This window comes from Perognathus longimembris, chromosome 12, assembly GCF_023159225.1.
Source record: "Perognathus longimembris pacificus isolate PPM17 chromosome 12, ASM2315922v1, whole genome shotgun sequence".
NCBI classification, from domain to species: domain Eukaryota; kingdom Metazoa; phylum Chordata; class Mammalia; order Rodentia; family Heteromyidae; genus Perognathus; species Perognathus longimembris.
In genome coordinates this window covers 29,777,558-29,792,725 of record NC_063172.1, presented here as the reverse complement: position 1 = coordinate 29,792,725, position 15,168 = coordinate 29,777,558, and the positions used below count along the sequence as shown (strand labels likewise).

General features: G+C 39.6%; 1 protein-coding gene across 1 annotated transcript in view; it reads right to left on the bottom strand.

The window, feature by feature from the left end:
* Positions 1-12,532, bottom strand: part of Stk3 (serine/threonine kinase 3) — a 214,945-nt gene extending 202,413 nt beyond the window's left edge. The window contains exon 1 of the mRNA XM_048359095.1: positions 12,349-12,532. Within this exon, the coding sequence (XP_048215052.1) occupies positions 12,349-12,374 (26 nt within the window). The 5' untranslated portion in view covers positions 12,375-12,532. The remainder of the gene's footprint in view (positions 1-12,348) is intronic.
* Between the last annotated feature and the right edge of the window lie 2,636 nt (positions 12,533-15,168).

Below are 15,168 nucleotides of genomic sequence, written 5' to 3'. Positions count from 1 at the left end.
CTTAAGTGGTAGAGCACTAGCCTTCAGCAAAAGAAGTTCAAAGAATACACCAAGGCCCTAAATTCAAGCCCTAGGACCAGCACAAAAAAAAAAAAAAGCAAATAAAACAACAACAAAAAAAACTCATGATTAAATATCACAGTAACACACACACACACACACATATATATCATATAGTTTTATTTTCCTGCCTTGGCAAATGCAACATACTGAGCATAGTTTTATCTGTATTTGATACACTGTGGATTTTAACACCTCAAAATTACAACATAAATATATTTTTTATCACAGGTCAAAAAAACTAGTTATACTTGACTGCATGCCTTTAGAGCATGAACTGGAAATTTTGTAGAGAACAAGCCAACCACAAGAAATCTTTCAGGGAAATTGAGAGATAGGATTCATTACATGGTCAGGCAGATTTGTCTTTTTAAAATAAAGTTGCTGGTAGGAGCTGGTACAATTTGGTGGTCCTATTGCCATGGTTTGACTTCCTCCACCCCTAAAATCTAAGTGTTAAAATTAAATAGCCAATTTATTCAAAGATGAAGCCTTCAATAGATACAGGTCATGAGGGTTCCTTCATGAATACTATTAAGGCTCCTATTGGGATAAGGAAAATCACATAGCATTTAGCTTACTTGCCCTTCCAAACCTTCCACATCATTATGTCATAACATTTCTCTTTACCAGAGAATACAGAAATAAGGTACTGTCTTGAAGAGAAGACACCTGACATTTAAACTAGAAAAAAACAAAACAAAACAGGAAGAAAACTATAAGCCTATGTCCCTTATGGACACAGATGCAAAAAATCTTCAACAAAATGCTAGCAAACTAAATATAACAGTATCACAGCACCTGTTTATGAATTAATTTAAAAATTGTTAGTCAGACATCAAAGCCTTATGCCAATTATCCTAGCTACTTGGGAGAATAAGGTCTGGGAGATGGCAGTTCAAAGTCAAACCAGACAGAAAATTCCAAGAGGCTCTGTCTCCATTTAACTAGGGAAAAAAGGAAAAAAACAAAACAAACAAACAAACAAAAAAACAGAACTGAAGATATGACTCAAGTGTTAAAGTCCTAACCATCACCAAGAAAGTCGCATGAGAGAGCAAGGCCCTGAATGCCAGGGCCAGTATGGGTGAAAAAGAAAAGATTATTCAAAATCAGGTGGGATTCATTCCAAAGATACAAATACTTCAACCTATGCCAATCAATAAACATCAATAAGGAACAAAGTCCATAAGAAGTATAAAATATCCTAAAACATCTCAAAACAAATTTAACCAGAGGCAAAAGTTCTTGAAAAGTTCTTGCTAGGCTCTAGTGGCTCACACCTGTAATCCTAGCTATTCAGGAAGCTGAAATTTGAAGATCGGGTTTGAAGTCAGCCTGGTCAGAAAATTCATTGAACTTTTTTTGCTAAAGCAAGATGCCGGGCTGGGGATATAGCCTAGTGGCAAGAGTGCCTGCCTCGGATACACGAGGCCCTAGGTTCGATTCCCCAGCACCACATATACAGAAAACGGCCAGAGTGCTAGCCTTGAGCGGAAAGAAGCCAGGGACGGTGCTCCGGCCCTGAGTCCAAGGCCCAGGACTGGCCAAAAAAAAAAAAAAAAAAAAAGCAAGATGCCAGTATAATGAACCCTGAAGCTGAATACCTCTAGTCTTGTACTGACTCAATCTCAAGGTAGTAGTTACTTGATGACTCTGATCCTATTTTTTTGTTTGATGTGTAGGGAAAAGTAGCTGCCTATCTGTCCTTTTCTGATTTTCAGTTAATTTGTATAGTGTGCGGCTAATTTTTCTCTTAGAGCAAAGAGTTTAAGGTCCAACTATTAAAATATAATTAGAGAGCTAGCTTCAGATAGAGTGTGTTTTCTTTTTTTCTTCTCAAACTAAGAATCTACTAAAATATCACAGCACAATAATGATCTTTTGGATTTGCTTGCCTTAATTTTCATTGCAGCAGTGTTTAATCAATGTACCTCATGCTCTGCTTTCTGCCTTATAGGACCTTGTAGTAATTTGGATTCTAGATTTGGAGTCTGGGTGGCTCTGCCACTAAGGCAGTCTCTGTGTTATTGGAAAATTGCTGTGTACCAGTGATTCTCAATTGCCTTTGTTGCAATTTTAGGATAATAATAGCATTTACCTCAGAATGTTTGTGAGGCAATAAAATGAGATGATCTAAAAAAAAGAAAAAAAGAAAATTCATTGAGACTGGAAATAAACTACCAAAAACATTGAAAGTGGAGCTATGGCTCAAGCAGGAGAGCACTAGCCTTGAGCAAAAGAACAAAGCTCAGAGGCAGCATCTAAGTCCTCAATTCAAAATAAAAACCTATAAAACATTAATGAAAGAAATTAAATCAGGTGCCAGTGGCTCATGCCTATAATCCTAGCTACTGAGGGGATTGAGATATGAGTGTCCTGGTTTGAAACCAACCACACAGGAAGGTCTCAGACTCTTATCTCCACTAAACTACCAAAAACCTGGAAGTGGAGCTGTGACTCAAGTGGCAGAGTGCTAGCCTTGAGCAAAAGCAGCTCAGGGACAGAACCTAGGCCCTAAGTTCAAGTCCCAGGACAAGCAAAAGAAAGAAAGAAAGGGGGGGGGGGGGGAGGAGAGAAGGGGGAGGGAGGGGAAAAAGAGGGAGGGAGGGAAGAGAATTTGAAGTGGTCCAAAAAAAAAAAAATGGACTAGCTCTCATGTTCATGGTAGAAATAATACTCTCCATCCTTCCTCAAAGGGATCAATAAATTTAATGTAAGCCCTATCAAAAAGACCAAAGACATTCTTCAGAGAAATAGCAAAATAATCCTAAAATTTGTGTGACACCACTAAATACATGAATGAATGAATGCCTATAGTCAAAGCAATTTTGAAAAAGAAGAATAAAGCAAGAGGCATTAGACTACCTGAGTTCAAACTTGGTTTGATGGTGCATAACTACCTATAACCCCAGTTACCTTGGACCTCAGTGAGGCAGGAGTTTAAGATCAGCCTAAACTACACAATATGTCTGTCTCAAGGGGAAGAGAACAGCTACGTTATTTCAAAATAAATTGGAAAGCAACAGCAATCAAAACATCCAATTCTAGCATAAAAACATATGCATTGACCAATGTAACAAAATAAAGAGCCTAAACTGATTTTTAACAAAGAAGTTAACAACATATATTAGAAAACAGAGTTTTTTCAATAGATGGTGCTGGGAAATCTGTACTGACATGCAGAATAATGAAATTAAACACTTTCACAATACAAAAATTAACTTAAAATAATGACTTAATTGTAATGCCCAGAACTATAAAACTATTCTAGAACATTGGAATGGGTGGGGATTGTTTAAACAGGACCCCAAAAGCATGAGAAACAAAAGCAAAAATATGTAAACTAAAAAGCTCCTGAAGAGCAAAAGAAACAACAGAATAAAGAAACAACTTACAAAATGGAACAAAGTATTTGTAAACTTTATTTGGTTAATAACAAGAATATACAGGAGGCTGGGAATATGGCCCAGTGGCAAGAGTGCTTGCCTTGTATACATGAAGAAGCCCTGGGTTCGATTCCCCAGCACCACATAGATAGAAAATGGCCAGAAGTGGCACTGTGGCTCAAGCGGCAGAGTGCTAGCCTTGAGCAAACAGAAGCCAGGGACAGTGCTCAGACCCTGAGTCCAAGCCCAGGACTGGCAAAAAAATAAAAATAAAATAAAAAAGAATGTATAGGAACTCTAAAAACTTAACAGTTTAAAAAATTCAACTTAAACATGGGCAATAGACCCAAAGAGAAATTTCTCAAATGAAAACATATAAATGGCCAAAATGTATACAAACAAATGTTCAATACATAACTTATCATGAGGAAAATCAAATCCACAATGAGATAACCTTTCACTCGGTTAGAATGGCCATTATCAAAAAGATAACCAGTACTGAGGAGAGCTGGGAGAAAAGGGAACCCTTGCATGCTCCTGGTGGCAATGCAAATTAGTACAGTCACTAGAGAAAATTGTGAAGTTCTTCAAACTATTCCCCAGTTGATGCATCATTGAGGCCACACCTGAACCCCACTCTACCTATTTTTCAGCCTTCCTGTGCTGCTGAGATGACAGGCACATACCACCACATCCAGTTTCTCTCCTCTAAGATGAAGTCTGTGAAACTTCTGGCCCCCATTGATCTGGAGTTTCTTCTGACTTCAGCCTGCCATGAAGCTGAGCTGGGAGGCACCCACCACTGTACCTGACTATTGGTTGACTTGGGGCACAGCGAACTTTTCTACCCAGACTAGCCCCACTACATAATCTTCCCCATCTCAGTCTTGCAACCAACACTTGGGTGACAAGTATTTTTGAGAAACTGTACCATAGTTTGAAAGGATCAGTTCTTCTACCTAGGAATAAATATAACAAGTTTATAAAAAATTAAATGTTATAAAATGTAATAGGATATTAGTATCCAGGCTGGGTCTTAGAATATCATTTTTTATATAAAAGAAACTAGAGCTTCTTATAGAACTGGTTGATTCCAGAAATGTGTAGATGAGCCCTCAAGAGTTTATCACAGCAAACAGGAAAGAAGCTATCAAATACCACTAGGGTGGTTTTCTCTCCTGAAAGACTCACAATGACAAAAAAGAGACAATTTGTACATAATGATAGTCAATGCTGTAGATTAAAATGCATCCTATTCAAGTCAACTCAAGAAAGCATTGAAAACAAGGTCCCCAGTGGGGAAAAAAAAAGGGGGGGGGATGCACTCATTACCTTGAAAACTGTAAATAATGGAAAAGGAACAAGCATTCATCCCTTCTTTCCTTTATAAACTACACCATGGGTAACCAAACAGGAAGAGGAAGTGACTTTATAAATAAACATCCCATCTAATAAGTGAAAACAAAATGATGTATTTAGAATTTCATCATTTTCCAATACTCAATGAATTAACAGAAATAAGTACTAACATTAACAGCTGCTAACTTCAGGAGAAAAAGAGAACATTACACATTAAGAGTTTACTATTGTCTTGCCAAGCCCAATCTATAACAATGCCTAAGGGATCCAACTTGGGTCTGATCCATCTCTGGACCCAGCTGCCCAGTTGCAGGAAATACAGAAGACAAATATGTTGAACTAAGTCTGAAGTAAACAACCAACAAAACACACATAGTAAGAACCAGCAGTTCAAACAACTTGAAGTTTTCAACAAGAAAAGGAAAGGAGGGGCTGGGAATATGGCCTAGTGGCAAGAGTGCTTGCCTCATATACATGAAGCCCTGGGTTCAGTTCCCCAGCACCACATATAAGAAAACGGCCAGAAGTGGCTCTGTGGCTCAAGTGGCAGAGTGCCAGCCTTGAGCAAAAAGAAGCCAGGGACAGTGCTCAGTCCTTGAGTCCAAGCCCCAGGACTGGCAAAAAAAAAAAAGTTAAAATTAAAAAAAAAACTGGGTTGGTTTTTACTAGCTACTCAGAAGGCTAAGATTTGATGGCCTTAGTTCAAAGCCAGCTCCAGCTGATAAAAGCTAGTAAGACTTTTATCTCCAATTAACCTCCATAATGCCAGAAGTAGAGCTGTGGTTCAAGTGGTAGAATGCTAGCATTGAGTAGAAAAACCTAAAGACCAGTCCCCAAGTTCAAGCCCTCTTACCAGCAAAATTAATTAGCTAATTTCCTACATTTCGTCTATCAATCAGTACTTCATTTCTAATTCCAAAATGTAACCTGTCCCATTCTCTCCATTTCCACTCTCTCTACAATCTCTATCAATTTTTACATCAGCCTACTGTTTCTTTTCATATTCTTAACTCTCTACTACCTACTCAAAGCAACTAGAATAATCTTTTTAAAACAGAAAATTGCATGAAATCCTGCTTTAAACCATTTAATGATAGCCCATGGCATTCTGCCTTAAATCCAAATTCTTTTCCATTACCTTTATCATTGAATTTCTGCCCATCTTTCAAACCTAATCTCTACTAGTCTTCTCCTATTCTAAAACCTAGCCACAATAACCTTACTTTAATTCCCTCAGACCACTAAGGTGGTCTTTCCTGGGCTTTCTCATGGATTTTTCTCTCGACCTTGAGTACTACATACACGTGTGTGTCCACACCAGGATAATTTCTCAATGTTATATTGCAGTTTAAATACCATCTACTCAGAGATGCTTCCTCCAAGTGTCCTATTAAGCAGGTTCTACAATTGTATCAATTCACGCTACTTCTACCTCTCAAAGCTCAAGCCCCAACTAGAGAGTATGTTCTAGGAAAGATCTTATCTATTTCATTTGCTAATGCACTTAACATCTGGCATTTTGGAAGGCAGTCACTTAATTACTGTGTGAGTAGATGCGCAAATGAATGAACCAAAGGTTATAGTCAATTTCTGCCTTGAGTAATCAGTATGAAAGCTCATTTTCAGAGGCAACAAAAGAATGACTATGTGGTGTCAAAGAAATAGAATCAAGAACATTTACAACTTCTTGTCTTCAGTTTATGCTTTCCTCAAATATATCAAAAGTTCATCTAAATTATAAAGCCAAGTTTAACTTGCATTCCTTTCTAACTATATGACTCTAAGCCCATAATTTCAGAAAGCCAAAAATCCTAAAGCTGAAAGATGATCTGGAAAAAAGAATATTGTGTTTTAAATTCAGGAACAGAAATCACATGAAATGTACTGTTTTCCAATATTTGTATATTTTCTGTTCTTTTTGTTTTATTAAGAAATGATGGCTATAATTTATCAAATTAATTTCATGACCTATTAGGTTGTGATTTGTATTTTGAAAAATGATTCTTGACTAGTGTTGACAAACTGATTTCATTTCCATCTTTCTCGTTTTAATTAGTAGAGATGATAGCATTGTCAAAGGAGCCAGAATGTATTACTGTAACAACCTAAACATGAAAAAGAGATACTATTTTAATCATAGTCTCTCACATCTAGAAAGAGAAGAGATGAAGAAGACAAGAAACTAATGGGGGGGGGGTGCATGTGCGAATGCACACACACATACACACACACACGCACATGCACACACCAATCCTGAGGGTATTGTCCCTGAGCTTTTTGGCTCAAGCTTAGCATTCTACTACTTCAGCCAGAACTCTACTTTTGGCTTTTCTTTCCTAAGTTCCCTTTAAAGCATGTGCTTTAAATCAAATCAAAGAGCTATTCTTGTTTGCTGGGTTCTTTTCCCTTTGGTCTACCTTGAGCATTTTTTTCACTGGCCTGTCCCTCAAATGGAAAATTTCTGGACTTGGGAGTGTGGCTCAGTGTAAAGTACATGTTTAGCATGTCTGAGACCACAGCATTGCAAAAATCACAGCAACACAAAACACTGTCCATGCTTAGCATATCTAAGACCATAGCACCACAAAAACTCCAGCACCACAAAAAAATATAAATAGGAAACAAGCTATAGAGCTTCTTCCCTAAGGCAGCCAGCTACCTGTACTTTTTGTTAAGAGTTCTTAGAGTTCATCTTCACAAAGACACAGATCTCCACTTAGTGAATCTTTCCAACAATAAGCAAACAAGAATTTACTTGCTTTCCAATATTCTAAGAACATATAAAGCAGGACTATAGACATAAAATGAAGTTCATCATCCCCTCTTCTCACTGAAACATCTTCATGGTATTCTACTATCTACTTAGTTTGTTCCCTTGTCCCAACCAACTTTGTTCTTCATCCCACCAGAGCTCTGAGAATTCTCTATCATGTATCTGAAGTTCTAATTCCTAACCTAAAGTCAGGGTTACAGATGCTAAAGACCGGTTAGTAAGGAACACACAAATAATTTCTACTCTATCCTCTTATATTCTTTTCTATTTACCTTTGCTTTTATATTCCAAAACAATCTCCCTCTGACTGATCATTCATTCATAGTAATATATGCCCCTACAATGTTCTACCCTAACTTCTCATTTGTGAGAATATTTCAATGCCCAAACATTTTTATTTCAATCTTCCACTTCATTACCCCAACTTCCCCTTTCACAGTATTTTTTAACTGTCACAGAATCTAACAACTTGAAACAAAGATCTCTCCTTCATCTTGAAAATACTCAGCACCTTACTCTCTTATACTTCAGTTTTCATTGTTTAACACCAACTTTGATTCCAAACAAATTTTAAGTAACTACTAGTCTTATAATCTAGTCAAGGAATGTTAGACTGATCCAGTAAAGTATATATCAATAGCATATCTAGAGCATATAGTATATCCTCTCTTTGACAAGCACTGTATAAAACTACAAATCTACCCAGTAACAACTAGAGTTATTTTTACTCCCAAAGGCCTCTGTGACAAAAATCTAGGAATCTAAGACCCATTCTGGTACCTCAAGACAATAGCAGACCAGCTACCTTTATTACTTATGTTTTATTTTTTTTAAAAACCTTGTTAAAGATATCAAGTCAACAAATATGAAGGTGAGAGTATTATTTAACATATTATTTAAAACTCAAGAGTCAAGATTCTTTTTTTTTTTTTTTTTTTGGCCAGTCCTGGGCCTTGGACTCAGGGTCTGAGCACTGTCCCTGGCTTCTTCCCGCTCAAGGCTAGCATTCTGCCACTTGAGCCACAGCGCCCCTTCTGGCCATTTTCTATATATGTGGTGCTGGGAAATTGAACCCAGAGCTTCATGTATACAAGGCAAGCAAGCACTCTTGCCACTAGGCCATATCCTCAGCCCAAGAGTCAAGATTCTTAAACCTGGCTGCATACTGGAATATCCAACTTCCAGAGGAAAAGAATAATAACCAAAAAAGTAAAACTTAATGTCAGTGACAAAGCTGGGTTGATGTTCTTATATATGTATGTCAACAAGTAACATCCTGAAAATATAAAGACATGTATTAAAAGGGTAAATACACAATTCAGGATAGTGATCAACCACTGTAATATAAGAAGAGAATGTAATTGAGGAAGGATAGATACAGGGGCTTCAGATATATTAGTAATATTTTATCTCTTAAGCTAGGCAGTGAATATCAGCAACACAGACACAACTATGATATTCTCACAAACATTAAGAAAGGAATGAGCAAAGAGAAGTAGGAGATTGCAGAAAATGGCACCCATTACATTATGAAATTCTATTCGGGATTATTGAACATAATAAGGGAGTACACAGCTCTTGCAGCCAATCAGACTAAGGCTTTTGGCACGAGTTCTCCATATGACAAAAATTTTAACTTCACTGAGACCCATTTAATAAGGAAAACATGAATTAACACTACTGAATTTATTATGAAGAGTGTAATAAGTGATTTTCTTATGATCTCATTGATCTCCACAGTACATTTTATAAATAAGAACTTTAATTTTTTTTTTTCCAGTCCTGGGGCTTTGGACTCGGGCCTGAGCACTGTCCCTGGCTTCTTTTTGCTCAAGGCTAGCACTCTGCCACTTGAGCCACAGCATCTCTTCTGGCCATTTTCTATATATGTGGTGGTGGGGAATTGAACCCAGGGCTTCATGTATACGAGGTAAGCACTCTTTGCCACTAGGCCATATCCCCAGCCCCAAGAACTTTAAATTTTGAGCTAACACAGTAAGTGGCTGGGTGAGGATGACCATTTCTTAAGAAGATTTCATACACAAGGCAGAGCTAGGAACAGGGCTCAAGTGGTAGAGAACTTGGCTAACAAGAGCTAGGCCTAGGGCTAAAACTCTAGTTTCTCCAAAACACAGACACCTACAACAATATTTCAGTCAATGACAGACCTCATACACATACATTCATAAGACTATATTGCCTAGTAACACAATAGCCTTTTACGTAGTTTTGTTTAAGTATACTCTACTATGTTTACACAACAAAATCACCAAAGGATGAGTTTCTCAGAACATAACCCAACTACTGTATGAATTTTCTGGCAAACAACTGATCTCAAAATTGATAGTTCTACTTTATTATTAGACAGCAATAATCAAAAGGGCAACACAAAAAGTCATTGTCAACAATTTCTGACATAGCCAGGTGCTGGGGGCTCATGCCTGTAATCCTAGCTACTCAGCAGGCTGAGATCTGAGGATTGAAGTTCAAAGCCAGCCTGGGCAGCAAAGTCCATGAGACTCTTATCTTCAGTTATCTTCCAGAAAACTGGAAGTGGTACTGTGGCTCAAGTGGTATAACACTAGCCTTGAGCTGAAGAGCACAGGGACAGGACACAGGTCCAGAGTTCAAAGCCCATGACCAAAAACAAAACAAAACAAAAACAGAATTACTATCTATAATCCAACTTACTCCCTTGGTGTGAGGATTAAAAATTATGAATATAGGATTGGGGAATAACTCAAAATGGTAGAGTGTTTCCCTAGAAAGCATACGCCCCAAGTTCAATCCCAGTACTGCCAAATATAGATTATATATAGATACAGTTGTATAGATATACAGAAATCAAAGACAGAGATGGAGATATATTCATATTCACTCATTATTAATGTAAAAATGGTAAAAAAAAATTCAACAACTATTCAAATATAAAGAATTAATATAACATATCTTTTGCTCTTCAGAAATGTCTATTTGGGCCAAACAGTGGTATGAACCTATAGTTCCAGCTACTGAGTTATGAAGACCAGCCTGGGTAACACAGTAAGATACTAGATTAAAATTAAAATTGGAAAAGAGAAAAAAAAAAGGCCTTCCTGGGTCATAACAAATCTCTCTGAACCATCATTTTGTTTTTTGTGGAGTTTTTTGAACCATCATTTTGAAAAGTATAAATCCTCATGGAATTACCACCTACACTTTCCCTTGTCTAATGTCTTTGCAAGAGTAAAGACTGTCTTACACTTGTAATGAAACTCTGATAACTTACAGTAGAGCTAATAGTCTCTACTACAATTCGAAGTGGCTCAAGTTGGCCTACTGCATTATGTTAGGGGTGTCCCTTTACAGTCCTTCCAAAGAAAAAAGAAAAAAGTGTTCCCGGTATATTAGGTAGTATTAAAACTGGTGTCCAGTGAGTACTAGAAGATAAACAACTTACAAAATATGCTAGAAGAGCATGTTTCAACTGAGTTGCTTTCAGGGCTCTAGCAGGCCCCTTTGAAAACTTGTCCAAGACCTTCCTTTTTTCACCTGAACAGCTGGCTTCCAGGCCTCAAGACTAATACATCTACTCACTTAATTCTTAATAGCTCGGTACCTTTTAAATTATTTCACATTCTTAGCATAACACTTTTGATCTAAAAAAACCTCCAGATATCAAAGCAGACAAACTCTCAATCTTCACCACAGCACTCACTATAGATAGACATTAGTACACTTATTTCATAAATTAAAAATGAAAGACTTGACGACAGGTGCTGGTGGCTCACAACCGTAATCCTAGCTACTCAAGAGTCCCGCAGTTTGAAGCCAGCCAAGGTAGAAAAGTCCATGACACTTTCCAATTAACCACCCAAAAGCCAGAAATGTAGCCATGGCTCAAGTAGCATAGTACCAGCTTTGAGTGGAAAAAAGCTAACAGATACTGAGTTCAAGCCCAATATTGGTACACACGGATACATACGTACACGTACACACAACACACAGACTGAGGTTAAATGTTTCGTCCAGCATCAACCAATTCATTCATTCTTGGGGGGAGGGGATAAGAGTAGAAACTTTCATCAGTGAAAATAGTGATTGGCCCTCTTCTGATCATTGTAAATATTAATTTAAATACATCTATTTTGTATGCCCATGTTTCCAACGTATCCCAGATCAAACATAAACAAATACTATCCCAAAGCATCACTACTTGTAAACCTATATGGGGGGGGGGGGGGACTCTAATTTAAGATACTGTCATGTCTCCATAAATTCTTTCAAACTTGAAGGGGGAGGAGGAGGAACACCTGTCAGTGTAGCATGTCCACAATAACTTTACACGGGGTAGCTATTAATAATAACTTAAACTATTAAAAAAAAAAACCGTCATCTCTGATAGAAAAGAAAACCAAACTGACAAAGCAAGTCTCAATGTCTGTAAGAACCACCATTCGTTTCTTCGTTGGAAGGTCTCCAGGCTCTGCGAATTTGCCGCGAGGGACAAGCCCACGGCCCCGGGGTCGGGCCGCGGGGCGCCCGGCGCTGCCAACCCAGCTTTCCGGGCGCGCCAGGCCGGCCGGTGGGGTAGGCGAGGGGCCGACGCCCCTCAGGCCTCACGGCCCCGCGGGCAAACTCGTCTCCCCGACCACCCCCCGACCCACCGCGGGCCAGGGCTCCCGGGCCTAGCGGGCGGGGACAGGGTCGAAGTTGGGCCCGGCCTAGCCGCCCCCGCCCCGCGGCCGCCGGCGCTGCCTGCCCCCTCCTCCACTCCAAGTTCGTTACCTCTTAGGCGCCGGCGGCTGCTCCATGGCGGCCGGTGGCAGAAAGAGGGAGCGGGTGAACGGCGAAAGCCTGAGGGAAGACGGGAACCCGGGCACCGGCGGGCCAAGCCCGGGGGAACTACAGAGGGAAACTCTGGGAACTCGGACCAACTTTCCCGTAACTCCACAGCGGATCTCCCTCCCGCCCGGAGCACGGCCCCTCCCCTCCCCTCCCCTCCCGTCCTCCCCGTCCTCCCCTCCCTCCCCACCCCGCCCTTCGGCCAGCGGCTGCAGCCCAGTAGAAAGTGGGCGGGGCGGCCGCGGCCCAGAGTGGGGGCGGGACCAGACTATGGGCGGGGCCCTCGGCCGCGGGCAGCAGCCCAATCACGGTGAGCCGAGAGGCGTCCTCCACGAGTGGGCGGGGCCTGCCGCGGCTCGGGGGGTGGGGGGCGGGGCCAAGCGAGGGGCCGTCAGTGCCTGTGGCTGGCTTAGCGAGAAGAGTCGGGAGGAAAAAGGCGGTGCCAGCAGAGTCCCGAGGTGAGTCCAAACCCTTGTCCTGCCTAGTGGAGATGCGCTAGTCTGGGCCTTAACTCCTCAGTAGCCTTCGCCGGGCTTGCCCTAGTCCTACTGGACTCCTTTCCCTGGATTTCTCAACAACACATCCCAAACATCTTGTGAAGCCGTCTGAAGTATAACTAACTGCCCACGCTTCCCTCTCTTGTTCTGCTTATAATTATTAGCTGGGCTCCCCCCCCCCCCCATTTGACATTTGTAGCTACAGTAGTAGGGATACTTCTGGAAATTCTGGTTTGATTTTTGAGGACAAGCAACTATCATAATAATTACATCTAATTACAGAGGAAATAGCTACTTCAGTCATCATTGTGTGCTGCCTGTCCAATGGCCTAACCTAGCAAACCTATCACAAATTATGGTTCTGGGTAAAATACTCAAGAAACTTCCCAGTCCTCTGCCCCTAATCACTCCCAAACCCACCCCCACCCCCGCCACAACACACAATTTCACCACTTCATACAACCATTTATATGTAGGCAGCCCTTTCTTACCACAGTATACAGCTGCCATATAATGAGTGTGCCTGTTTTCAAGTTTTCCTAAAGGTTAGAAGGATGAACATAAAGAACATGATGCATAATATGAATAGTGACCCAAATTAAACTTGCCTATTAACCTTTCAGACAAATATAAATCAGTCTCCCTTTTGCATTATGTGATAAGCATACACAATTTGTTTTAAACTATTGTATTCCACTCTAGATTTAGTTATTTTAAGTTAGGTAAAGCCATTCAACTTAAAGAGATGATTACAAAATTTTATACTGGTTTGCACATCTGAGCCTAAGTGCTCAGAAGCAATAGGATGAAAAAAAAAGATTAAAATGTCAAAGCTGGAAAAAAAAAAACCTATGAAAAGATCTTAACTACAACTCACTCTCATCCTCATTTCCCATCTTTTGATGTTACATCAAAACAAGAAATCTTGGAGAGTTCATTTCATTTTTTTTATTTGCTATACTAAAAATATAAAATACTAAATTTACTAAAATAATAATTTGCCACCCTTCAGCTTTTATTGTTTTATCAACTTAATCTCCAGGAAACCTTTCCCAATCAAACCACCATTACTACCTGTTAGCCTCTACATTTAACTTATAAAAGAGATACTTGTCTCATGTGGCCCACAACACTGTGCTTAGGCATGGCATTTGCCTCACTGTGTAATTCCATTTGAGCACTGGGGGCTCCTCAGATTCGTTTCCATCCTTCTCTGCCTATTCTTTACATTGAGAGCTAACCTCAATGGCTGGCTGATACCATTGAGTTCTCCACCCATCTAGCTTAGTTTGTCTGTGAGGATAGAAGACCAAGCAAGAGGTCATTCTGAGAGGAGAAAGTTACTATTTATTTATTCCCCTAGTTCTCTTCTTGTGAGGTCATCTACATGCACTTCTTTGGAAACAAACTATCCAATTCTCCTTCCTTCCAATCTTGCCTCTCTGGGTCTAGGAGTCCTAACTGTTCTGCTTGCTATGCTATGGGTTACTTTTTTTTCTTGTATTCCTCTAGACCTCAGTCCCACTCAGCCTGACCCTAATGTAACTATACCATCCTAAGAGGTTGTTGTTGTTTTTTTAATTGGAACTCTGACTTATACACCCATTTTTTAAAAAGGTTTTGGAAGGAAGAAAGGAAAATGTGAAAAATAAATCTCTGAGGTTTCTCTCAGTTTGTAAAGCAGAGGGCTAACATTTATTGTGTGATTTCCAAGAAGATAAAATACTTGACCAACATTATCTCACAACTACTATCTTGCAAGATAGCTCATGTTTTCTACTTTATTGGTGAGAAAACTGAGGTTTATTAGGGTAGAGAGAACTACCCTAGGACACACAAATTGTTTACAGTATAACCCAGGGCTTTATGATTCCCAAACCAGGCCTCATCTCACTGTTAGTAAGTATTCACTGCACATATAATTATGTTAGGTATAGGAAATATTTTCAGTGAACAGCCAAGTTAAGAAAAAGAATACCTGATAATGTAAAATATTGAAAGCTGGTAAAGAAAAATTGAATTGGGACAGGAATATAGAGGGGAGAAAAATGAAACAGAAAAGATGGCCAGAGATGGCTTTAATGAGAGGGTGACTGGGGAGAGGAAATAAATGTAGGCAGGTAACTGAAGGAAGAAAGTGTGGAACGAAGGAAATAATAAGGACTAAGGAAAGCCCAGAAGCAGGAGTGTTCCTGATGTGTTGTCACTGAATAAAAGTTGCTTTCCTTTGAAATATTCAGAAGAAAAATTCCAAACTTCTGTTTTG